This window comes from Denticeps clupeoides, chromosome 9 (assembly GCF_900700375.1).
Source record: "Denticeps clupeoides chromosome 9, fDenClu1.1, whole genome shotgun sequence".
NCBI classification, from domain to species: domain Eukaryota; kingdom Metazoa; phylum Chordata; class Actinopteri; order Clupeiformes; family Denticipitidae; genus Denticeps; species Denticeps clupeoides.
Window position 1 is genome coordinate 16128594 of NC_041715.1, and position 26450 is coordinate 16155043.

Below are 26450 nucleotides of genomic sequence, written 5' to 3' on the forward strand. Positions count from 1 at the left end.
CATTTAAATTTGTATACTTTTAACTGTTAAGGAACATTTTTTTTCAAGCCATGCAGTTCACATTATGAAATCAGCAATAAAATATGAACGGAGTGTAGTTCGTGTGATTTGTTATTAACACGATTTTTTGGGTATTTTTCTTTTCTCTGGTTATGTTGGTAATGGGGAAGGGGCGGGGCTTCCGCAGGTGGGTTAAACCTGTTTACTTCACATATTTCAGAAACAACATGTCTACATCTTATATACTGCAATGGTGAAAAAATTAAACATGTCTCCAGACAACATTTTCATATCTGGTTTTTGGGGTCCATGTGTCCCCATTTTCCACTTGCGATCATTAATTTCAGGACTAAGTGACTCCACGCCACCTGGCTTTTATGGCGTCATTCCTGTCCAAACTTGCAATATCAACGTTGACCGCTAGAGTGCGTAATGTGACGCTTTGATAACAAGAAGACTAATTTTTCGTGTGCTTTTATATTCATTATTTTCGTCACATTTTAGTAATTACAATTTTTTTAAAGCATGATAACTAAAATAACTGTAATGTCAAACCTATCATGCCCTTTATTACTTATTTCAATCTCAACGACACAGACATGGGCCTGGATTTATAATAATAATTATTTTTATTATTGTTGTTATGTGCTCTTGAACTCATGTAGTTTTTATATTTGCTTTTATGTTTTTATGGTCGCTTGGACTTCCATCCATTAAATAACTTATATTAATCAACTAGTCTAATAATATCACTGTTTAAATTTGTTGAGATGTAAATGGAACAGTGAGATGGAGTTTATTTTTTTCACCCATGCCATAAAAATGCTGTTGATGGATGTTTTTATCATGAATGCTTGTGTAACAAGCTTCACAAGCACGTGGATTTTCTGACTCGGTGCTTCCAGCTTTACAAGCATGCACTCAGTCCTGGTGATCGGCGATGGCTGATCAGCTGCACAGATTCACACCAGCATTGGTGTCAAAAAGGGAGGTTTTATTTCTGTGGGAAAACAGCAGGGTACAGTCAATGGCTAACGTTCCTCCTCTCATCCCGTCTCTGCTCCCACAGCACTCCGAGGCAACTGCCTAGCAATACAACTCGAGAAAAAAAATGAAATAAAATACATCAAATATCTCACCACATGGATTCCAACAGTAGTTCAGTCATAAATAGTACAATTATTTACAGGTGAGCATAACAGTGACATTAAATGACAGAGAAAGTGAAAATACAATTATAAAAAAGAAAATGACGATTGTATAGTGGCTACATTACATACATTTCACATTTAACATACCTGTGGGAACACAGCAGGTACAGTCATGTTCATGTGCGTCTCAGCCCTCCTCTCATCCTACAAGACACAGGCTTCTGCTAACACGTGGCAGCGAATTACGTTTTTTTCAAAATTTTTCAGAGCAAAATAACAATAATTACAACCATCTATAACTTTAATACACCTATATACAACGGATAATATTGAAAACACCGCACACAGCACACTGAGGCAACTGCATGTAAACACACGTAAAGCTATAGGATGCGCCATCAATACAACCCTGACCACACAAGCACTACAGAACCAAAGTTTTCATTCCCACCCACAATTACACAGAAAACACAGGAACCCCATAGCTTAAAATGACAACAGTTTTGTTACATACTGTCAGGATTTGTCCCCAATCAGGACAGCATTTGATAAGGTGCTGTGTTTCTGCCCTCCGGCGGCTCAGAAACATGAACTTGACTTTCCTTTTTTGGACCTGGCAACCACTTGTGTTTTGAGTTCTGGCATTCGGCAACTTTTTTTTCAGTCATTAAGCCTGGTTTTGTTTCAGTCATTAATAAATCCTTGTTTCTAGTCTGTCCCGCCTCTGCGTTTCCTTTCCCCGTCAGCTCGCCGACGTGACACATACAATCTCTTTTCTCATAACATCCCGGCCAAATACTCCCCCCGGAACTTTACAAAACTTATTCAGTAAGGTAAACCTGGTGAACCTGGTCATCCATACAACCATCATCTACTATGTGTGTCATGATTCGGACCGGCAGGGGTTACTCCGGATCCGGGGTCCGGACCGGAGTTTCGTGTTAGTCTTGTGTAATGTTCCCTGATTGTGTTCACCTGTTGTCTATTTATATAATTGTATAAAGCTATCCTGTTCGTGTCTGTTCACCGTCGGGTCATTGTGCATGTAGATGTTCCCCTGTCTTGTGTAGTTCGTATTAAACCCCTGTCCTGTGATCGTGCGAATGCGTCCTCCTTCATGCCATGTCCAGCCCACCCGTGACAATGTGATATATATGTCTCCCTCTCACAGGGAAAGTGATAACTGGCCAGGCTCTCCACCACCACTCACTAAAGAGGTGCCCCATGCACCACTCACTACTAGGAACACGATAACAGAACACATTAACTCTGTGTCTTACTGGCTCTACAATGAATGCCAATCACATGGAATGTTGATTATGACGACAAGAGATTCCCAATCCCACTAACTTATCTTTCCATAGGTACACTTTTATGTGTCATGTTATGAATCAATCGATTTACTGGCTTCACCATTCTCCCTACTTTTGTCCTAATCTGGTATATAGTGGTTGCTTGGGATGTAACCTTAGCAGACAAAAGGGTTATGGAGGGTACTACCCTAGCTAGCAGGAACACTGGTGCTTTCAGTCTCAATGTCATGGTTGTTATTTGAGGCACTGTCATAACAAGGTGAGTTGTTCACAGATAGGGAAACAGGTTCTGACACTTCCAATCCTGAAGGCACTTGTGGGTCTTCTGCACAACCAACTGTGTTGGTAACTTCAGCCACCCAATTAACGGTACGCACAGCACTGTCTATGACTGAATCTAGAACAGATTGAGTTCCTCCAGAGTTCTCGCAATGTATCTATGATGAAAGAACACTCATCTCCAACATGAAGATATGGCACCTGGGGTCTTTAGATTCCACAATGTAAGTGGCATATTTCCACTTGTCTGCCAGTTTTCTGCATCCACGTTCTCCCTTATTTGCCAAAAGGACCTGGTCTCCTACCTCAATGTCGCAGCCTTTGGTTCTTTGATTATACAATTCTGCTTTACGACGCTGACTTTCTGTTACATTCCCGTTTGTGCAACCAACAAAGCTTCCTTTAAGTCATCTCTCATCCTCTTGACAAAGCTGTTGTAATCTACATGATGACTGTCCCTTTTAACGTTAGGAAAAATAACGTCATCCGGTAGACGTGGAATTCTTCCAAAAATGAGGTAGATTAAAGGTCTTGATGCCACTTCTGCTTAGCTCTGAGTGATAAAGCTCTGATCAACTATCGTTCTGTTAAAGCGCTCAGCTTGACCGTTTCCCATTGGATGATATGCAGTGGTTCTTGACTTCATTACTCCAACTACCTGCATGAGCTCTTGGATCAGCTTAATCTCAAAGTTAGCACCTTGATCCGAGTGTATTCTTTCTGGAAATCCATATATACAGAAGTACCGGTCCCACAGCTGTCGTGCTACTTGCTTAGCTGACTGGTTTCTACACAGGAAGGCATGCACCATTTTGGTTAAGTGATCCGTTACTACCAAAACATCCACGCTTCTTCCATTCGAATCCTCTGCTGACCAGAAGTCCATGCAGACAAGTTCCAACCAGCTTGTAGTTCTGATACTGTATAAGGGCACTCTACCCTCTGGCTCAGGTGTCTTGCTGACCACACATTGTTTACAACACTTGACATGCTCACTAACATCCTGTTCCATTCCAATGTAAAAGAACCGCTGTCTTGGTGACCTTGGTGTCCAGAATAGTCATGAACTCCTTCCAGAACATCCTTAAATCAGCAATGACGGAAGAATGAATTGGTGTCTTCTCTTCCCTGTCAGAAAATCTTTACTGACTCTATACAATACGGCATCCAACATTTTCAGTCTCTCCCACTGCTTCAACGCTTTAAGTACCTTGTATGTCCTTACGTGAAGGTCTCCTGCCACAGGCCATGTAGACAAGAACACAAGAAAGGGTAGCATCCTTGGCTTGCTTCTCCTGCAATTCCCGGAGGGAGAATGAATGTGATTGTAGCAACCGTGCCTTCAGGTTCAGATCTGTTCAGCTCTATAGGCCTTTGACTTCCTGATGATCTCCTTTTCCTCCATCTCAGTCAACACCTGTCAGAGTTTCTGGTAATGTGCTGAGGGTACACTATGGTAGGGTACCCGGACAGACAGGTGGATACGATGGACAATGTCCCTGGCCTTCCCACAATCAAGCGTGTCCTTGGAGAACACACTCTCATGCTTCTCAATCAATTGCAGCAATTTGTTTGAGAGTTATGGGTGAGTGGCCTTAACTCAAGACCTTAACTGGCACCCACCTGTCCCCTGTCATGGTAGCTATGACTGGCAATAATTACCTCCTTCTTGTGGGTCTGCGCTCTTGGTGGTTCAAAGACGATGGTACTTCCTTCAGACACTGGGGAGGTCACCGGTAGCTTAGCCCACACCAGATGTTCATGCTCTGGAAGTAACGTGACAGCACGGGCTAGTTTAGCAGTTCCTATGACATCAGGTATTTAATTGCCCTTCCAACGATTGAGGCCGGACAACATGTTCATAAAATAGGAGACCTCTGGGCTCCCTGGAGCCTCAGGCTGTGCGACACAGTGCCAGTAAGATGACATCTGCTTCATTTGACTCTGTCGGTACTTAATGACATTCGTGACCAAAATCAGCTCATCCTGCTGTCCGGGTACTACTAATGTGGGCACGTAAACTGTGTGACCATACACTTCCATATTTACATCATGCACATGCTTAGGACAGACTTGGACACCTCCACAGCCTACAAGGACAACATCAGTAGGAACTGTACTTTGGGCTGTGGTTAAACCTGCATCTAGCAGTCTCTGTTCAGCCTCTTCACTCATAGTGCATGCCATGGATTCACTGGCCAGCAGAGCATGCAATGAGACTTTATTTTCCACAACAACATGCACATAAAACAGACTGTCTACTTTGTCCAATTTCAGCAACATCGTGAAGTTGGAAGTAGCCGCAACAATTTGTTCAAATTCATACATGGCATCACTAGTTCTGAGGGTTCCTCTTTCTGTACTCACATGGTCGCCTCCCGAATGTGAGTGATTCAGTTTTCCTGGTTCGATTGACAGACTGGACGGTGCGGTTAGCTGTCCCAGGGCAATCCCTTCATTGATGTCCAGTTTCAAAGCAGACAAGGCATCACTTTCAAACAGTGTGTACAAGTGGAATGTGACTCATCACCACACACATTGAAGGTGGTACGCTGCTCCCACAAGAAGGATGAGGGCCTGGCTGGAGCAACAGTGGGGAACTGGCTGGTTCTTTCGAGCACCTTCTCTAGTAGGGCTTCACGATTTGGGGAAAAAGACATATTGCAATTATTGAGATCAATATTGCGGTATGCGATTGCGAAATGATAAAGGGCACTTGCTTGTAAATCAATGAAAAGTCGCATACAAATTACTAATAGTGAAATGTTTAATTTCAAAGTGAAACATACAAACTACTTATAACAACTTGAAATGCCCAGTTCTTTCATACAATATTCTACAAAATTAAATAATCACAAAAAAACTCTTTACATTACTGTCGAACGACAAACCCTGGTAAGGCTAAACAACTGTTTTGATTATATTTGGCAATTATAAAATCCCGTATTGTAGTTCTTACGTTTAACCAAAACGTTGTTTGGAGGATGACTTGAACACAGGGATGCATAGCTTTGCTAGCTTAGCCTAGCTTAGCTAGTTAAACTGAGGTGAATTTCTTTAGGAAACCTTCAAAGTTTGAAAAAAGTTAACTAAACAGCTAAGAACAGTCTAAATAGTTAATGCCTACGTTTAGCCAAAACGTTGTTTGGAGGCTGACTTGAACACAGGAATGCATAGCTTCGCTAGCTTAGCTAAGGTTAAGACTTATAAAACGGGATTTTATAATTGCCAAATATATTCAAAACAATTGTCCAGCCTTACCTATGAAATGTAATCCCCCGGGATCTGGTTTGGAGCGTACAGCGGTTTGTACAGCCCCAAGCAGCACAAGAGTGAGGCATTTTTATTCACGTCTCTCCATAGACATGTATATGCTTCACTGCACAGCACGTCGCAATATGGCGGCGACGTTGACATACGTGTACCCATATGTCTATATGAATCACGAATCTGAGGTCTCCATTGAACCGAATCAAAGTCATGTGACCAAACACGTCACATTTAAATCGCAGCTTTTTGTGTTCATGTAATCGCACAGACTGACATCGCGATTACGATTAGATTAATCGTGCAGCACTATTCTCTAGCATGTCGAGAACATGCTCCAGTGTACCTGATTCTGTACCTTGTCTTGGCATCACTTGACATGACTGGGACACACTGCGTTACATTAGCATGATTAGCAGGGTCCGTGACGGAATGGAATGTGTGAGGCTTGTGCACGCCTGGAAGATGCTTCTTTGCTTGCATCTCTCTCTGATTCTCGTTGATGGCTTCCTGCACCTCGATCATGGGCCATTTACCTATGGTTTTGCACTTTAACACACTAGAAAGTGTAATTCCAGTGTATTTGGGCAGTTTCTGATGAACGCTGATGGATGCTATTTCAGCATCCTTATTCTACATTCTGCTACCTTGTTGGTCCAAGTGTTTGCTGGCTACTTCAGCTGATGTGTTGAACCTCACCCAGTAGTCAACAGGTGTCTCTTGAGCAGTGGGCAGTGTGGAATACAAGTCGGCCAATGGTAGGCATGACGCTGGAGTTTCGCTGAAGTAGCGTCTCAAGGTGCAGTAAATTGCTTCTGGATTGACAGCAGCATTATGTAAATTACTTTTAAGAGTTAGCTTGACAATGTTCTTTGCTCTGCCCATTAGGTGTTCCAGAATCTCATCAAATGTTTCAGGCTGTGCACACTGGTTAGCCAACTTCCCTCAACCAAGTGCTTCTCATTGAACCTGAAAAAGACAAAGAGGTACGTCCAGAAATAAAAGAGTTGAAAACTACAACATCAGAGCCACAGCTAGGCTCTGAGTGTTTCGAGAGATACTCAAACTGGACCAAACTGTGCAGAGTCATAGCCAGACTCATTCATGTCGTACCTGCAGGAGAGATGATGTGTTTGGATGTTCAACCCCACTCTCGCATCTCACATGGGAGGCTCGTGGGAGCGCCTCATAGGGGTCGCCAGGCGTTTTCTAGACGCAATGATGTCACAAACTGGTCAAAGGCAGTAATTAGTTCATGATGTGATACGTTACATAAATAAGGTGATTAATAAGTTCATAGTTAAAAATTAGTATAAGTAAATTGGGGTTGAAATCTGATCCAAGTGGGACATCTGTATCACAAATGATCTTGTCGTATTGTACGAGCAGAAACATGAGCGAGTGGGCGCTCTCACAATGGAGTTGTCTTTGACGTATTTTTTCCGGAAATGTGAACGAGTGCTTCGGCAGATTTAGGAGAGAAAACAACGCATGTAAACGCTAAATGTGCCCTACACGCTTGTGCCTTGGGAAACTTTCGTCATTGTCAGTATTGATGTGTTCATAAGCACTCAGATATGTATTGGAATCACTTTTAGTTGATAAAATATGACGCTAATGTAATGCAATGTGCACGTGTTCAAGCTAGGCTAATAATTATGTGTGGCATTGAAACGTGTATTAGCTAGTAATTCATTTTTCCCTTTTTGTATGTTTCAGTTACAATATAAGAAAAGAGTTTATAAAAGATCTTCAGTAAAATCAAGCAAGCCTTGTGTGGAGATCTCTTTTATTTGTTCGCTGGCTGTCTAGCTTCACATGGTCACGTGTTGTGAGGACAGCACACTGAATGTCACTCAACATTATATAAGAGCCAGCGAGTTAAGTGCAGACGTTTCTAACATAGAATTTCTAACATTAATGAGAAACAATTATCATAATCACAACACAACTGGTCTGACAATAGTGATGTCAATTTATTTAATTTAATGTGTAATTAAATTGTCAGTGACAGTGGGGGTTAAAAACTGACTATACATGGTGTTGTGGTGATTGTTTTTGTCACTGTAACATGGGAACAGAAAGAGAATTAAAGAATAATTTCAGCGATATAAGCCGAAAAACATCACAAATGGTTTTAAAACAACATTTTAAGATGTTGTTGGCTGAGGAAGTGTCACTTACACATTGATGAATGTGACAGCATCGTTTTTGATGTGCTGAACTTGATGAAGGTCACCCAGGATGAGAGTCACAGCAGCGTTGTCCACGGTGAGGCAGCTGCAAAGTGTGTCCTCACACATGGACTTCAGACGATCCAGCAAGTACTGAAAGACAGAAGGAAACAGACAGACGTAAAGAGATGCATCTGAAAACATCCACAGTACTGTGTGAGTTTGTGTGTGGAGTGAAAGTGTGTGTGTGAGCTACCATGTCTGCTGCAGCAAGCAGCTTGATGGCCATCTGACGAATGTTGGGAGCCTTTCCCCAGTAGATATAGATCAGGATCTCCTTGAGGACGTCGGGCTTCATTTCCTGAATCTCCACGTGGTTCTAGAGGAAAAGCAGAGCTGAAATCCGAACTGTTCTAGACTGCATGAGAAAAAGGTGGGAACATGGCTCCAGCAGAGAGCAGATAAGACTCCTGTAGCAAATCTCTTGTAGTCACATGATGACAAAAAGGAGTTTTAACGATGAGCATTAAATTCCTTTTTTAATAATTTAACTGCATAATAAAGCCCAAAAAAGAGAGGTAAACAGTGTCAGATGGATAAAGACTTTTTAAATGGCTGATGTATCCCTCACTCACACACACCTGGGTGTAGTTGTAGCTGCTGGCCATTCTTGAACTCTGAAGATCTGCAGGAACCTCTGATGAAGGAATCTTCTCGCTGTGGCTGGTGGCTTTCTAACAGGTATCTCTTGCAGGGGTTGTTCTTCTTGTAGGAATCTCAGTCCAAAACAATGCTGGTCCTGGGATGGTGTCCTGGGATGGACTCTGGTAGGATAATGAGAGAGTAAAAAATGAATTATTTACATTTAGAAACAGTTGTAATCTTGCATGTTTCATGTATTTCAAAAGACTAAATACCTACATAAAAATAGTAAGCATGCACCTAAAATAAGCATAACCTAGATAGAAAAAAATGGAGAAAAAAAGGTTAAAACATTAACCCTGAACATTTAATATTACACCACATTATATTAAAGTAAATTAAGGTGTGAAATAGACTAAAAACGTCTCTGGCGTTTGGCTGGTGGCTCTCCAGCTGAAACCAGAGACTGGTACAAATCTGTGATGAGGTGTGGGTGGTCATCAGTAAGGGTCGTCCAGCCGTCAGTCTTCGTGACTTCTTCTGCATTCCTAAAAATCACACAGAGAGAAAAAAGTGAGCAGCTGCATCCAAATACTTGCCTTTGCAGGCCGTGCAAGGTAAGGATGGAAACCATGGAAACTTCCGCCCTGACATAACCGCTACCCTGAACTGTACTGGAGTTTACATAGTGGCCTGGTCCTGAGATTAGGATGTAGTTGGCTGAGGAAGTGTCACTTACACATTGATGAATGTGACAGCGTCGTTTTTGGTGTGCTGAGCTTGATGAAGGTCACCCAGGATGAGGGTCTCAGCGGCATTGTCCACGGTGAGGCTGGTGCACAGTGTGTCCTCACACATGGACTTGAGGCGATCCAGGAGGTACTAAAAGACAGAAGGAGACAGACAGTTCGAGGTGAAGAGATGAATCTGAAAAAAAAAAAACATCAGTAATGTGTGAGTGTGGGAGCTACCATGTCTGCTGAGAGCAAGAGAAGAGAGCAAGAAACATATTTCATGAGTCGTCAATGTATTAATTTAGGTAAACAGCGGCCAGATCTTCAGCACCGTAGACTGCTCTTCTGTATTATTCTGTAACTAAACTTTATTAATGCTCTAACTGCATAATAAAGCAAAACAAAGAGAGATAAACAGTGTTAGATGGATAAAGACTTTTTAAATTGGCTGATGTATCCCTCACTCACACACACCTGGGTGTAGTTGTAGCTGCTGGCCATTGTGGAACTCTGATGAATGAATCTTCTCGCTGGAAACGCTGTGGGGTCATTCTTCTCACAGGAATCTTTGTCCAAAACAATTCTGGTCTCTCAAAGTGTAAATGCAAACTATAAATGATTAACTTTTTGCAAAAAATGTTTTGTTGTTTACCCCAGGATCTGACCTATTCATAGATACCAAACATTCATGAATTCATGCAAATTCATGCAAAATAAATTATTTCTGCACTGGCTGTTGCAGGATGATATATGTGAAAGATTTGAAGAGACATTGATTTATATTACTTCTTTATTGTTTTAGATTTTTTTTGTGAAAAAAAAAACATGAAACAAAAAAAAACTAATTGTTAATAAGTTAACAATTACAACAACAACACTAAGTTCAGGGGAGGCAGGATGTGCAAATTGCACTGAAATGTGCCTTACATACTCCACATTTCTTGCATTTGAATGTGCAGGCTTTGCGTGTTGGGCAGAGCGCACACTGCCTCCTGCGTGAGAAAGTGTCTGTGTTGCTGGCTGTTGGTGGGGGGTTGGGCGGATCCATGGTGAGGTCGTCTGACCTTCTGCGGGCTCGTACGATGAGGCTGATGGCTTCTGGAGTCTGTGGGAGGTGCTGTCTGCGGGTCATCTCTGGCATGACCAGCATTTTCCCAAGGTGATCCAGGAACAGCCTTCGTCTGTAGGATTTTCCAGCATTCCATCTAGGGTCAATGGCCGTCCAGACAATGTAGGCATTGAGGGCACTGATGTCCAACATATTAAAAAAAACATCGCTAGTGGCCAACGTCTGTTCTTTCTTTTCTGCTTATTGAAATATGTTTTATATAAAAGATATGCTGAATAGTAAACACCTTAGCCTGGATTGTGTACATTAACCTGGTCCATTGTATCCACAGCTCCTTTGCAGCGGTTGTAGTCAAGGATGACCTGGGGCTTCATCTTCCCCCCACTGCTGATCAACGGCTCCCGGTGCTTTGTGCTGAGGAGAAGCTCATTCTTACCCCGCTTTGGTACGTAAGACACCAGGGTGTGTGTTGCCGTAAAAGCGAACACTGATGAGAGAGACTCTCTCCCCCGGACCTTCAGGAGCTCAGGTGGAAGTTCTGGCTTGTTGTTCCTTATGGTGCCGACCATGGCGATCTTCCTTTTGAGCAACTGCTCTGCCAGCCTGTAGGAGGAGAAAAGTGACACCTGTCAGCCCCTCCGTCATCTCCAGCACAACTCTTTGTCCCTGCTGTTTTTCAGGAGGCGCACTGGCTGATCGGCCGGTGTAGAACGAAAGTCTCCAAACATAGGAAGTCATCACATCGCAGGTTGCCCATATTTTGAAGCCATACCTCCCTGGCTTCTTCAGCATGTACTTCCTGAAGCTGAATCGATCACGATAGGGCAGCAGATGCTCGTCGACGCATATGTCTGCTCCGGGGTTAAAGATCTGTTGGAGCTGTTCAGTCCACTGGTCCCATATTTCCCGGATTGCGGCCAGTTTATCATCCCGACGCCGTGGTCTGGAGAAACGGTCGTCAAAGCGCAGCGATCTGGAAATGGTTTCAAAAGTTTTTCTGGGCATGGTCGCCCGAAAGATGTGGCGGCCTGTCTTGCCGTCCCAGGGGCTGCGCGTTGCTTCTCCCCGGGACCGATAGACGGCGGCCAGGAGGAGGAGTCCAAAGTACGCGCGCATCGTTGTGGCGTCAAGTCAGGAAGGTCGCCTACTCTCGCCACTGTAAACCGGGTGGGTCCTGTCTCAGTCCGGTTCCTGGAGGGTCATATCTGAGGGTCGCGGAAATTGTGGGTGCCCAGAAAATCTCTCCGTTTTTGGACCTCTATAAGATGTCCGCTTTCTCACCTTCTTCGGTATCCGCTGACTCAGTGGAGCTGGTGGAGGATGAGACAGGTCCGGGCAAAAACTCCTCATCCATCGTGGACTCGTCTGTCTCGGTGTCAGATTCTGATCTTGCGCTCTCCGGCCCGGTGGGATCGGAATCGGGTTCCATCACCATTGCAACCGCCTCCTCTGCACTGTACAATCTCTCCATCTCGCACTTGAGATGACTGAAATGAGGAGATCTCCTTCTTTATTATCCCGTACGGAGCGCTGTAATCAGCAACCCAAACGTTTGTTTGGATTCTGGAAAAAATGTTTAGTCTGCCTAAAACTGATCAGCCTGTGTGTAGATATGTATTTTATAATAAAAATCTTGCGAAGCTTTGAACGTGCGCTGCACTGTGTTTGACCCTGCAGCCGCGTAAAACAAAATGTGGGTCGGTTTTGATTAAGATTTTGGGGGTGTTGGTTCTGTGCTGGAAAATGTCTAGTCTGTCGTTTACTTCAAAGTTGTGCATGTGCCCCTGTGTAGAGGTATATTTCATGCATTTTAGATAAAAAAAAATTGAATATTTGCATATAAAGTAAAAATATGGAAAATGTGCCACTTTTACGCATTCGGTGTTTTTACGCATTTGCGTTTATTATCTAATTTGTGGACATGTCCGTATCTCAAGATATGCAAAACCACCGATATATTCTGCTGACATACTGTCTGTTAGAATATCAACATTAATAATTTGGCTGGAGGGGGGTCGATGGATGGCTAGTGATGGATAGTGTTCGCCATCTGGTGGAAAAAAGCAGGTATTTTCTCCACTTGCCATATATGGTTCAGGCCAGCAGCGGCAAGGCAGAAGGGTGAAATGAGTCGAACTGGAAAAAAGCATGTTTTGTTCATGGTTTTTTATCAGGAAAAAAAAGAGTGACTATAATGGGTTTCTATGTGTAGGACAAACGCTTGTATTTATGTTTACAACAACATTTTTTTTAAATGAAAACTGAGCCCAAAATGATCACCTTCAGCTTCATCCCCAACAATTTGTATGAAAAATGATCAAATAAATCAATAAAGTAAAATCCAAAAGCAAAAAAAACATTTACATATCATGCTACCATGGTAACGTGTCTCTCACACTAACCACGTGTGCAGGGGAACCTTATATTGCAGCATTTTAATTTGTATAATTTTAAGTGTTAAGGAACGTTTTTTTTTTCCAAGCCATGCAGTTCACATCATGAAATCAGCAATAAAATATGAACGGAATGTAACTCAAAATAGTCAGCACGATGATTGCAATGTGCAGCCATCCATTCAAAAAAATCATAATAAAACATTTAGCCTTCCCAGAATCCCTGCTGTATCTCAGTAGAAACAAATATACTCTGACATGACAGTTTGGCGACAATGAAAGATGATAACTTTATTTAGCTGTTTTTATTTGATGGTTGGATTTTAATGCTGAGTTTTTTTTTTTTAAGGAGGCGGGTCTGAGGTAGTGACGGGCCCCCAGAGATCACGGGCCCCGGTGCGACCGCACCTGCTGAAAGTTATGCCACTGGTTCTTCGCCTACCAATTTCCTACCAATCAGGCTTTATTAGCTCCAGTGATGGCAGAGCGTGCGTCAGTTAGCAGCTCGAGCTGGTAGACCGGCTTGATTTGAAGAAGACTGTTACGACTACGGACTTACGGGGGAAGGAAGTGCAGAAGCAGAACATGCTGGGAACGGGTTTTTATTATAAAATAAACAATAAACAAATAAACAACGGCTCGATGGCCACGAACGGGAAATAACGGGGAATCAACATAAACTAGCCCGCAGCCGTGTGGCGATTGCCAGAACTCAAAAAAACACACATTCACATACTTGCACTAAGGTCCACTAAAATGTCGTCCCTCCCGAAGGGGCGGAAATATCCGGCTTTTATGCACCGTCAGGATTGGCCACCGGTGATGAGCCCAGCTGCAGTCAATCCTGACAAAGACGAGACATTCAACATGGACCCAGAGCTGCATCAACTGAGCGTGAACACGAGCCCTGCAGCTCTGAATCACAAAGAAATCCTTGGCTGTATTTAAGAAATTTATTTGAGTACAAAGGAGTAAAGAATGAGTCCTTGCAATTTCTTTGCATCCCATGCCTGCCTCAACATAAAGAATTGTTGGCATTTAAAAACTCCCCTTCAGATTTGAAAAAACATATAGAGGTAAGCTATGCTATGGTATGCTATGCTTTTGGGTATGTTATGACATGTTATTATACTATTATCTAGCGAAATGTATGTCGACATACAGAAATAGTATAAAAATCACACCAGTGTAGCTTCATTATTTTTTTAACACGGTGAGGATAATTAGAGAAAGTGGGGAAGGAGCTGTCAGAGCAGTGACCATTGCACTTAAAGTCCCCATGTAAGTTTGACTTGGAGCAGATGCACAGTTATGATATGGTTGGCTATGGATTGTGTGCCATAATATTGTAGTTCACTAATCATTTACACCTCGTTTAATTGAACTGCAGTAGTATAGCCTATAATTATTTAGATAATTTAGAACACAATAAGCATATCAGTCATGTCTGTTTCATACCTATGCTGACAGGCCACAAATTCATATTTTAACAACTTTTTGCAGACACAATCTGAAATAATTAAAAATAGTTTGTTGAATGAGGTGTGTAATAACATTATGTATATCTAGGTGTGTGACAAATTCCTTATCACTTGTTGACATTCTGCATATTCCAATACTGTGTATTACAGGTTCAGCCCTGCAGAACTTGCTTTCCTGACAGAATATGCATCAACCATGAACCCAGTATCCAAGGCAGTCAACATGTTGCAGGCAGCGGTGGATGTCCACATGGGATGGCTGTTACCAACTATAACCGTCCTGACTGTGAAGCTGGACTGCCTCCAAAAGCCATCCAAGTTCTGCCAGCCACTGATCTCTGCCCTTCAAGAAGGAATACAGCGGCGGTTTGGTGACATGCTTACTGACCCTGAACTCATTGCTGCTGCAATTTTACTTCCAAAGTTTCGCACATCATGGACAAGCAATGAGGATTTGCTAAGGTTGGGTAAGAAATTTAAATAATTTTTTTCATTGGCAAGTGTTTAATTGATAAGGAAACCTTGCAAAGAACCTTTTCTGATCCTGCCAGTTAATCTAAAAATATGTTGTTGCAACTTGGAGACCATAGGAAATTCCAAAGTGATAATTATGGTTTTTACAAGGTTAGAGAGAAATGCAGTACTCTTCATATAAGCTTAATGGTTCCTGTATTCTGTGTTTGGGTTGTTGTTATGTAGGCATGGAATACATCAAGAGTCACTTGGAGGAGTACCAAGCCTCATCACCAGATCATTCTGGGTCAGAGGAGGAGGCCATATGAAGGGAAACGTCCAAGAAACCACAAGACAGCTACCTGGCCAGCTCGGCTGCCTCCATAGATACTCTAAAGTCGGTGCCCACAGTGTTCAATTTGTTTCAATTTTCAAGCTCAACACACCGTTGCCTGCATCTGCAGCATGTGAAAGACTGTTTAGTACAGCGGGGCACATCTTTTCTGCGAAAAGAGGCAGGCTAGGGTCAAAAAACTTTGAGAACCAACTCTTGTTGAAATTGAACAAAAAGCACTGGTGATGCTGTGCTTATAAGGGCACCAAATGACACTTATACTCTCATGTTCGTGACAGAGCCATTTTCACCCTCTGACCTTTGATTGCCTGGCCAGTGGTAAAGTTTTCATTTGATGGTCCTTCATTTTAAGTTTCTTATTCTAAGGTCTGCCTTTCGTGTTTGTATTGTAAGTGTTGAGTTACATAATATTGTTTTTTCTGCAATCAATAGATCATTGACAAGATTTACAATTACATCTGTTTTTCATATAGACTTGTGTTTTGTTAAAGAAAAAACTCTAAACAAAAAGTATTGATAATGCTAGGTTGATCAGGGGTCTGAATAGCATTTATACTGGCATATTCTTAAGAGAGCCACACCCCAGCCAACGGTCAAATTTTATTTTCAAGGTCCTTTGTTGTTTCTCATTCTAACATCTGCCTTTTGTATTGACTAAGTGTTGTGTTATCCATTATTAGGCCAATGTTTTTTGCTTTTGTGCAATCATTGGAAAATAAACTTTGTATTTACTAGTTTTACAGCTGCGCTACATTTGTTTATCATGCCATCCAGGAAAAAGGACTTTGGAAAGCAACTCTTGTTGAACAGAATGTGCTGGTGATACAAAGTTGATTAAAATGCTCGCAATGCCACTCGTACTGCCATATTCTTGACAGCGCCACCACTGGTGTTTGGTTACTGTTGTGTTTCCCTTTTACTGCTCTTAACAGAAATGTTTAATAGTTGCAAGTACATAAATGATTTAAAGATATATCATGTCCTGATTGGTTTATCTTAATGGTATATTAGTGGGTAATACCTAGTAGATAACTTGTCATCCACATAATTCTGTGCGCACAGTATTGCAGAGTGCATGCACAATAAGCACACCAAACTTTCCAATACACATATACTGTATAATTTCTTGTAATTATTACGAGCAAAGACATCAGTACAGGCATAAGTCAGTATATGTACTATGCTTTTACAAAATGGCACACCCCAGATGTTGAGACAAACCATTGTGTGAGTACTTTTACTTTTTTAAAATACTTTAGTACTTAGGACTTTTACTTAAGTAAGATTGTTGATGTAGCACTTCTACTTTTACTTGAGAACATATTTTGCAAGTTACTTGTACTTTTACTTAAGTACTAAACTTCAGTACTTCCTCCACCACTGGGTGTTTTTCTTTTCTCTGGTTTCTATTACGTTGGTAATGGGGAAGGGAAGGGGCTTCCGCACGTGTGTTAAATCTTTACTGCAATGGTGAAAAAATTAAACATGTCTCCAGACAACATTTTCATATTTGTTTTTTGGGGTCCATGTGTCCCCATTTTCCATTTGCGATCATTAATTTCAGGACTAAGTGACTCCACGCCACCTGGCTTTTATGGCGTCATTCCTGTCCAAACTTGCAATATCAACTTTGACCACTAGAGTGACGCTTTGATAACAAGAAGACAAATTTTTCGTGTGGTTTTATATTCTTTTTTGTCACATTTTAATAATTTAATTTTTATTTAAGCATGATAACTAAAGTAACTGTAATGTCAAACCTATCATGCCCTTTATTACTTATTTCAATCTCAATGACAAAGACATGGGCCTGGATTTATAATAATAATTATTTTTATTATTGTTGTTATGTGCTCTTGAAGTCATGTAGTTTTTATATTTGCTTTTACGTTTTTATGGTCGCTTGGACTTCCATCCATTAAACTTAAATTAATAAACTTGTCTAATAATATCACTGTTTAAATTTGTTGAGATGTACAGTGGAGGAAATAATTATTTGACCCCTCGCTGATTTTGTAAGTTTGTCCAATGACAAAGAATTGAAAAGTCTCAGAAGTGTATCATTTTAATGGTAGGTTTATTTTAACAGTGACAGATAGTACATCAAAAGGAAATTCGAAAAAAATACTTTAAATAAAAGATAGAGACTGATTTGCATTTCATTGAGTGACTCAATTAGTCACCCTCATTAATGACACCTGTATAAAAGACACCTGTCCACAGAATCAATCAATCAGGCAGACTCCAAACTCTCCAACATGGGAAAGACCAAAGAGCTGTCCAAGGATGTCAGAGACAAAATTGTAGACCTGCACAAGGCTGGAATGGGATACAAAACCATTAGCAAGAAGCTGGGAGAGAAGGTGACGACTGTTGCTGCAATTGTTCGAAAATGGAAGGAGCACAAAATAACCATCAATCGACCTCGGTCTGGGGCTCGACGCAAGATCTCACCTCATGGGGTCTCAATGATTCTGAGAAAGGTGAGAAATCATCCTAGAACTACACGGGAGGAGTTAGTTAATGACCTCCAAGTAGCTAGGACCACAGTCACCAAGAAAACCATTGGAAACACATTACACCGCAATGGATTAAAATCCTGCAGTGCTCACAAGGTCCCCCTGCTCAAGAAGGCACATGTGCAGGCCCATCTGAAGTTTGCCAATGGACACCTGGATGATTCAGAGAGTGACTGGGAGAAGGTGCTGTGGTCAGATGAGACAAAAATTGAGCTCTTTGGCATTAACTCAACTCGTCGTGTTTGGAGGAAGAAAAATGCTGCCTATGACCCCCAAAACACCGTCAGCACTGTCAAGCATGGAGGTGGAAACATTTTGCTTTGGGGGTGTTTTTCTGCTAAGGGCACAGGACAAAAATCCTGAGCGACAACCTCCTTCCCTCTGCCAGGAAATTGAAAATGGGTCGTGGATGGGTGTTCCAGCACAACAATGACCCAAAACATACAGCAAAGGAGTGTCTCAAGATGAAGCACATTAAGGTCATGGAGTGACCTTAATCCAATAGAAGACCTATGGAGGGAGCTGAAGCTCAAAGTTGTACAGAGACAGCCTCGAAACCTTAGTGATTTAGAGATGATCTGCAAAGAGGAGTGGACCAAAATTCCTCCTAAAATGTGTGCAAACTTGGTCATCAACTACAAGAAACATTTGACCTCTGTGCTTGCAAACAAGGGTTTTGCCACTAAGTATTAAGTCTTTTTTTTGTTAGAGGGTTCAAATACTTATTTCACTCAATGAAATGCAAATCAGTCTCTATATTTTATTTAAAGTTATTTTTAAAATGTTCCTTTTGATGTGCTATCTGTCACTGTTAAAATAAACCTACCATTAAAATAATACTGTTCATTTCTTTGTCATTGGACAAACTTACAAAATCAGCGAGGGGTCAAATAATTATTTCCTCCACTGTAGATGGAACAGTGAGATGGAGAGAATTTTTTTCGCCCATGACATAAAAATGCTGTTGAGGGATGTTTTTATCATGAATGCTTGTGTAACAAGCGTCACAAGCATGTGGATCTTCTGACTCGGTGCTTCCAGCTTTACAAGCATGCACTCGGTCCTGGTGATCGGTGATGGCTGATCAGGTGCTCAGATTCACACCAGCAATCACCCATGCACATCAGTTGGTGTCAAAAAGGGAGGTTTTATTTCTGTGGGAACACAGCAGGGAACAGTCAGTGGCTAACGTTCCTCCTCTCATCCCGTCTCTGCTCCCGCAGCACACTGAGGCAACTGCCTAACAATACAGCTTGTGAAATAAAATGAAATAAAATACATAAAAAAACTCACCACATGGATTCCAACAGTAATTCAGTCATTAATAGTACAACTATTTACAGGTGAGCACAACAGTGACATTAAATGACAGGAAAAGTGAAAAAACATTTTGAAAATAAAAATGACGATCGTATAGTAGCTACATTACATACATTTCACATTTAACATACCTGTGGGAGCACAGCAGGTACAGTCAGTGGCAAATGTTCACGCATGTCTCGGCCCTCCTCTCATCCTACAAGACACAGACTTCTGCTAACTTAACCTCCTGAGTCCTGGAAGAAAAAATGTTTTGGTATTTAGATTTCTTTTAGACAAGTTAAGTGCTGTGAACAAAAGAAACATTTTGCAACACTTTTTTTTTTGCAAAAAAAACTTTATTTAGTTTTTACCATATGTCCTCTGCAGTGGACAGCGGGACTTTTTAAATCACAGTTCATCATAGATTCATATAATGGTGTCATATGGACAATTCATATAATAAAAACATTAAAAACTGCTAAATTCAGGAATCTTATTTAAACATGGAAAAAGCTTGTACAATGTAGCAATTGAACTTTTGTTTACTAATGCAGATCATATAAAATGTGAAATGGCAATTCATGCCTCCAGAAAGCATAACAAGGTAACAGTAAGGCAACTTGGCAAACGATTTTTAAAAACTTGAAATAATTATTTAAAATCATTAGGGGTTCTGAGTTAGGAGTTATATGCCAGAAAAAATGTTTTCCTTTGGTAATGCACAGAAACACATTGCATTTCATGCATTGCACATAGGTTTTGCCATTACAGCCACCTCTCCGGCACCGTGATGCATGGGCTGCCTCCACCATCTTGGGCATATGGAGAGCCCCATTTTTTTTTTCAGGCTGTCACTGGGCTCTGGCTCCACACTTCGCCTCCTCTTAGGGATTAGTGCTGACATCACTGACCACCTCATCAAACTCTTGACCTCGTCCCCACTGGGCTTGGGCAATAAGATCTTCAGCCAGGAGCAATCTGAACTCAAAATACTGCAGCCTATCCTTCTCCAGTCTCATCTCATGATCTACCCTGTACTCAATCCAGCTGTTAGTGGCAGCCAGATCAAAGAAATGCAGAATGTTACGGACGGTCCATTTTCTTGTACGGCTAGACATTGTATAGAAGCTGATCATTCGGTCACACAGATCAACTACGCCCATGTTAGTGTTGTACTCAGTCACAACAGCAGGTCGAGATACATTAAGATGCCGCTTCTCTTTAGAAGACCATCTCATGCAGTTGTCCTGGGGCTCTATTCCATGGACAGTGGAGGACAAGAGGACTGCATTATTGTCCTGCCACTTAATCACTGCAATCTCTGATGGCTTTCTGACAACCATCTCAGATGCACCTCTTCCTTTTTTTTCAAATGTGTTATCATGTGGCATCTTTGACTTGCACTGTTTTGAGATTCTGTTTTTCGTGATGGTCCCTGTTCCCTGGAGACCACTAGCTTTCAGGGCATCTAGCAGTTTGACAGAAGTGAAAAATCTGTCAAAGTATAGGTGTGTTCCTCGTGGAAGAGTCTGTGCCATCCGAATGACAGCATTCCCTCCGATTCCCAGGTGATGGTCAGTGAACGTGTTCTTGCCCTTATAAACCTCAAAGTCCAGCACCAGACCACTTGGACTGGCAAGCACAAAGGCTTGCACAATCCTTTCAACCTTACTCATCCCCTGGCTTTCTGTTTTGTGAACAATGGTCATAATGAGAGTTAGTAAGTCCTGCTGTCCTCTCCAGAGGACACTGAATACAAGTTGTGTTTTCGAAGGGTTAAATTCACTTCACATGTTTGAAATCTTATTAAAGTTAAGACTATCATAATAAAGAAATAATTAGATTTTTGACAGCACAGACATATTTTCTATGAAATAATTAGCACTTACCTCTCCTAGTGCCGTGAAATGTGGCTGATGCAATGCCGGCAATTTTGAAAAGGCAGTACATGTGCTCAGTAAGGCCCTCACCCTTTCTAGTGACATCATTAGAAAGCCCAGGATCTCTCCTAGGCAGTACAGTAGGACTAAATTAGGTTAGTCAAATGCCATTTAAAATTAAACAACCAAAATCATGTCCTCTACAGAGGACAAAAGTTTTTTCCTAATTTTTCAGAGCAAAATAACAATAATTACAACCATCTATAACTTTAATACACCTTTATACAACAGATAATATTAGGAACACTGTGCACGCAGCACTCTGAGGCAACTACACGTAAAGTGATAGGATGCGCCATCAATACAACCCTGACCACACAAGCAATACGGAACCAAAATTTTCGTTCCACCCACAATTACACAGAAAACACAGGAACCCTGTAGATTAAAATGACAACAGTAAGTTTTGTTGGGGTTCACATAACATACATCCAATCTTTTTTCCCATAACATCCCGGCCACACTTGAATGAGATAATGGATTCTGAGTGAAATAGGATGGCTGGAGAATAGTTTTGCGGCGAAAGTTGGCAACGTTGAGAGCTGATAGTTTCCGAAGGGAACAGTAGAAGAATGGTCGTGAGGCAAGCGGTCTGTTGGTAACATCGAGGTTCGAAAGAGAAACAGGCGGGGCAATTCGGAGGAGTAGTTAAAGCAAGGCAGTCGATACGTGGCAGGGTCAACTAGGTACGAGGGTAACAAAGGTACGAAGGTGGCCTAGCGGGGGCAGTGGTGGCCTAGAGGTTAAGGAAGCGGCCCCGTAATCAGAAGGTTGCCGGTTGAATCCCGATCCGCCAAGGTGCCACTGAGGTGCCACTGAGCAAAGCACCGTCCCCACACACTGCTCCCCGGGCGCCTGTCATGGCTGCCCACTGCTCACTCAGGGTGATGGGTTAAATGCAGAGGACAAATTTCACTGTGTGCACCGTGTGCTGTGCTGCTGTGTATCACATGTGACAATCACTTCACTTTAAACTTTAAAAAAAAAAAGCAGACCTCGTCTGCTTGTGGGTGATCGTCTCCGTGGATGCTGTGACAACTGTATATACTGTAATTATACTGTATAATTGCTTCAAGCAAAACATAAATTATACTGCATGTCACTCAACATTATGTCACTCAAAGAGCCAGCGAGTTAAGTGCAGACGTTACTAACATAAAATTTCTAACATTAACAAGAAACAATTATCTGACAATAGTGATGTGAATTTATTTAATTTAATGTGTAATGAAATAGTCAGTGACAGTGGGGGTTAAAAACTGACTATACATGGTGTTGTGGTGATTGTCTGTTTTTGTCACTATAACATGGGAACAGAAATAGAATTAAAGAATAATTTCAGCGATATAAACAGAAAAACATCAAAAATGGTTTTAAAACAATATTTTATTTTTTAGTTGTTTGTTTAACCCCGGACCAAACTGTTGGTCACACCACCACCCCCCTCTCTGGGGACAAACGGACTTTCTTCTCTTTCAAGATGGCCCTAAAATGTGAAAAAGAAAGATATTAGACCAACATTAGTTTCAACAGTAGAATTTTTTTTTTAAACTGAATAATGACATTTTAATATTATAACAAAATGAAAATTAGGATGTTGTTGGCTGAGGAAGTGTCACTTACACATTGATGAATGTGACAGCATCGTTTTTGATGTGCTGAACTTGATGAAGGTCACCCAGGATGAGAGTCTCAGCAGCGTTGTCCACGGTGAGGCAGCTGCAAAGTATGTCCTCACACATGGACTTCAGGCGATCCAGCAAGTACTGAAAGACAGAAGGAAACAGACAGATGTAAAGAGATGCATCTGAAAACATCCACAGTAACGTGTGAGTTTGTGTGTGGAGTGAAAGTGTGTGTGAGCTACCATGTCTGCTGCAGCAAGCAGCTCGGTGGCCGTCTGATGAATGTTGGGAGCCTTTCCCCAGTAGGATCTCCTTGAGGACGTCGGGCTTCATTTCCTGAATCTCCACGTGGTTCTAGAGGAAAAGCAGAGCTGAAATCAGTACTGTTCTAGACTGCATGAGAAAAAGGTGGGAACATGGCTCCAGCAGAGAGCAGATAAGACTCCTGTAGCAAATCTCTTGTAGTCACAAGACTCACGGTTTGCTGCTCTTTCTTAAAGACTTTTTAAATGGCTGACGTATCCCTCACTCACACACACATGGGTGTAGTTGTAGCTGCTGGCCATTCTGGAACTCTGAAGATCTGCAGGAACCGCTGATGAAGGAATCTTCTCGCTGGGTCGTTCTTCTCGTCGAAATCTCAGTCCAAAACAATGCTGATCCTGGGATGGTGTCCTGGGATGGACTCTGGTAGGATAATGAGAGAGTAAAAAATGAATTATTTACATTTAGAAACAGTTGTAATCTTGCATGTTTCATGTAGTTCAAAAAGACTAAATACCTACCAAAAAAAGTAAGCAAGCACCTAAAATAAGCATAACCTAGATAGACAAAAGTAGAAAAAAAGATTAAAACATTAACCCTGAACATTTAATATTACACCACATTATATTAACGTATATTAAAGTGTGAAAGAGACTAAAAACGTCTCTGGCGTTTGGCTGGTGGCTCTCCAGCTGAAACCAGAGACTGGTACAAATCTGTGATGAGGTGTGGGTGGTCATCAGTAAGGGTCGTCCAGCCGTCAGTCTTCGTGACTTCTTCTGCATTCCTAAAAATCACACAGAGAGAAAAAAGTGAGCAGCTGCATCCAAATACTTGCCTTTGCAGGCCGTGCAAGGTAAGGATGGAAACCATGGAAACTTCCGCCCTGACATAACCGCTACCCTGAACTGTACTGGAGTTTACATAGTGGCCTGGTCCTGAGATTAGAATGTAGTTGGCTGAGTCAATGTCACTTACACATTGATGAATGTGACAGCGTCGTTTTTGGTGTGCTGAGCTTGATGAAGGTCACCCAGGATGAGGGTCTCAGCAGCGTTGTCCACGGTGAGGCTACTGCACAGTGTGTCCTCACACATGGACTTGAGGCGATCCAGGAGGTACTAAAAGACAGAAGGAGTCAGACAGTTCGAGGTGAAGAGATGAATCTAAAAAAAAAAAACATCAGTAATGTGTGAGTGTGGGAGCTACCATGTCTGCTGCAGCAAGCAGCTTGGCGGCCATCTGACGAATGTTGGGAGCCTTTCCCGAGTAGATGTAGGTCAGGATCTCCTTGAGGACGTCGGGCTCCATTTCCTTAATCTCCACGCGGTTCTAGAAAGAGAGCAGAGCTGAAATCAGTCTGGTTCTAGACTGCATGAGAAGAAGGTGGGCACACGACTCCAGCAGAGAGCAGATAGTGGTGGCAGTGGTGGCCTAGCGGGTAAGGGAGCTGAGCCGTAATCAGAAGGTTGTCACTGAGGTGCCACTGAGCAAAGTATCGTCCCCACACACTGCTCCCCAGGCGCCTGTCATGGATGCCCACTGCTCCCTCAGGGGATGGGTTGAATGTAGAGACCACATTTCACGATGTGCACAGAGTGCTGTGCTGTGGTGTGTCATGTGTGAAAACTAATCACTTTTTTTATAAGACTCCTGTAGCAAATCTCATGTAGTTACATGATGACAAAAAGGAAGAAAATGAGGTTTTAAAGACTCACAGTTTGCTGCTCTTTCGTGTCTTGTAGGAACATGGCACGGAAGACAGGACAGCGGACTGCAGAGAGACAGAAGAGTGTAAAGATGAGCATTAAATTCCTTTATTTCTTCTCTACAGTAGCTATTTAAATACCTGGAACCAAATCATCTTACGTCTGTCTGTAAATTCTCAAGTGTGTGCATGTGTGTGTATATTAGAGGATGTGGTAGAGGAAGTGTTACCTGCTAGGATGGATTTGTGGGCCTTGAACTCCTGCCCAGCTACACACAGGGTGCAGTCAGTGAGCAGGGATTCTTCCCACAGCTCCCCAAGCTCAAACGCCAGGCTGCTATCTGGCTCCTTCACCTGCGCTGTGGAGATCTCTGGATCCTTCTCCACAGTGATCTGTAACATCCCAACATGGTAGTTAGTACAACACAGCTACGCCATCACACAAAAGCTACCAACATGGAAGGACATTAAAGGGACGAACATCACAGAATCCCTCTGCAGTGAGATGGTCAAGTGCGACCAGGCAGCCAGTGATACTTACCTTACAGGTGAGGGTGAGCTTGTCATCCTGTAAAAGTCCAGAGGCATCGTCCAACACGTCATTTCTGCTGAATAACTCAGAGCCGATCTGATCGCCCTCGTACACCCGGGTGTAGTAGTTATTCTCTGCAACACAAAAGCACACAGACAGGTCAGCACTGAAGCTCATCAATAAAATCAATACAGATCAAAGCAGAGAGATGCAGGAAAACACGCCTTTATCTCCTCTCACAGGGACATCTGAACTCACCAATGACCATGGCCTCCTGTCCCTCGGCGTTGAGGAGGACGAGTCTTGCACAGGCCCGCACACCTGCCTCTGGAGCACTGACCAGGACGGCAAAGCATGACACGTAGCCCTCCTGGACAGAATCAACGCCGTTAGGGTACAACTGCAGAGCCCTGAGAACACACAGACCAGAGGAAGGAAGAGTTACAAACACATGAGCTGGAAGGACATCACTCCCTGGCTCAAGCGAGTCTCCAGACCCACCAGACCTACCATTTCAGCCGTCCGCTGGCATCCGAAAAGGTGGAGCTGGTGAGAGAGGCGCCATTCTCATCATCTGCGAAGCTGAAGTTGCTGATCGTCCAGCTGCAGGAGAATTCTTCCACTTGGTGCTGAGAAGAGAGCAAGAAACATATTTCATGAGTCGTCAACGTATTAATTTAGGTAAACAGCGGCCAGATCTTCAGCACCGTAGACTGCTCTTCTTTATTATTCAGTAACTAAACTTTATTAATGCTCTAACTGTATAATAAAGCCCAACAAAGAGAGATAAACACTGTTAGATGGATAAAGATTTTTTAAATTGGCTGATATATCCCTCACTCACACACACCTGGGTGTAGTTGTAGCTGCTGGCCATTCTGGAACTCTGAAGATCCTCTGATGAATGAATCTTCTCGCTGGAAGCGCTGTGGGGTCGTTCTTCTACCAGGAATCTTCGTCTAAAACAATGCTGGTCTCTCACGAATGCTCTTTAAACATTAATGATCTGATTAGACAACAATAAAAAATGTGTAGAAATAAAAGTATTATATGGCTAATGCTAACTCTGTCCTAAATTAACTCAGTGATGTTTTGGTAGCTACTCACCAAAAGTGCTGCTGCTCTGTGCTGTGTCGTAATGAAACTGAGTAAAAATTAAAGGAATTATTGTTTACATATCGCGGTTACCATGGTAACGTGACTCTACACTAACCACGTGTGCAGGGGCACCTTATATTGCATCATTTAA

At 42.2% G+C, this 26450-nt stretch overlaps 1 protein-coding gene across 3 annotated transcripts; it reads right to left on the minus strand.

Annotated features, from left to right (window-relative positions):
- Positions 1-8955: 8955 nt before the first annotated feature.
- Positions 8956-26370, minus strand: LOC114796737 (speckle-type POZ protein-like). 3 transcript variants are annotated; one of them, XM_028991210.1, is made up of 14 exons: positions 26309-26370; positions 26052-26190; positions 25712-25830; positions 25460-25611; positions 25211-25335; positions 24900-25062; positions 24680-24735; positions 24171-24293; positions 23940-24082; positions 23483-23748; positions 23237-23384; positions 22940-23051; positions 22696-22838; positions 22525-22558 (listed from the first exon to the last, which is right to left on the minus strand). In XM_028991210.1, the coding sequence occupies exons 2-10, from the start codon at positions 26076-26078 to the stop codon at positions 23616-23618; spliced, it is 1041 nt and encodes a 346-aa protein (XP_028847043.1). In that variant the 5' UTR covers positions 26079-26190; positions 26309-26370; the 3' UTR covers positions 22525-22558; positions 22696-22838; positions 22940-23051; positions 23237-23384; positions 23483-23615. The 3 variants fall into 3 exon arrangements, with proteins under 3 accessions (XP_028847044.1, XP_028847043.1, XP_028847042.1); XM_028991209.1 differs by having other exon boundaries at positions 23231-23384; XM_028991211.1 differs by lacking the exons at positions 22525-22558; positions 22696-22838; positions 22940-23051; positions 23237-23384 and adding an exon at positions 8956-9008.
- Positions 26371-26450: the final 80 nt, after the last annotated feature.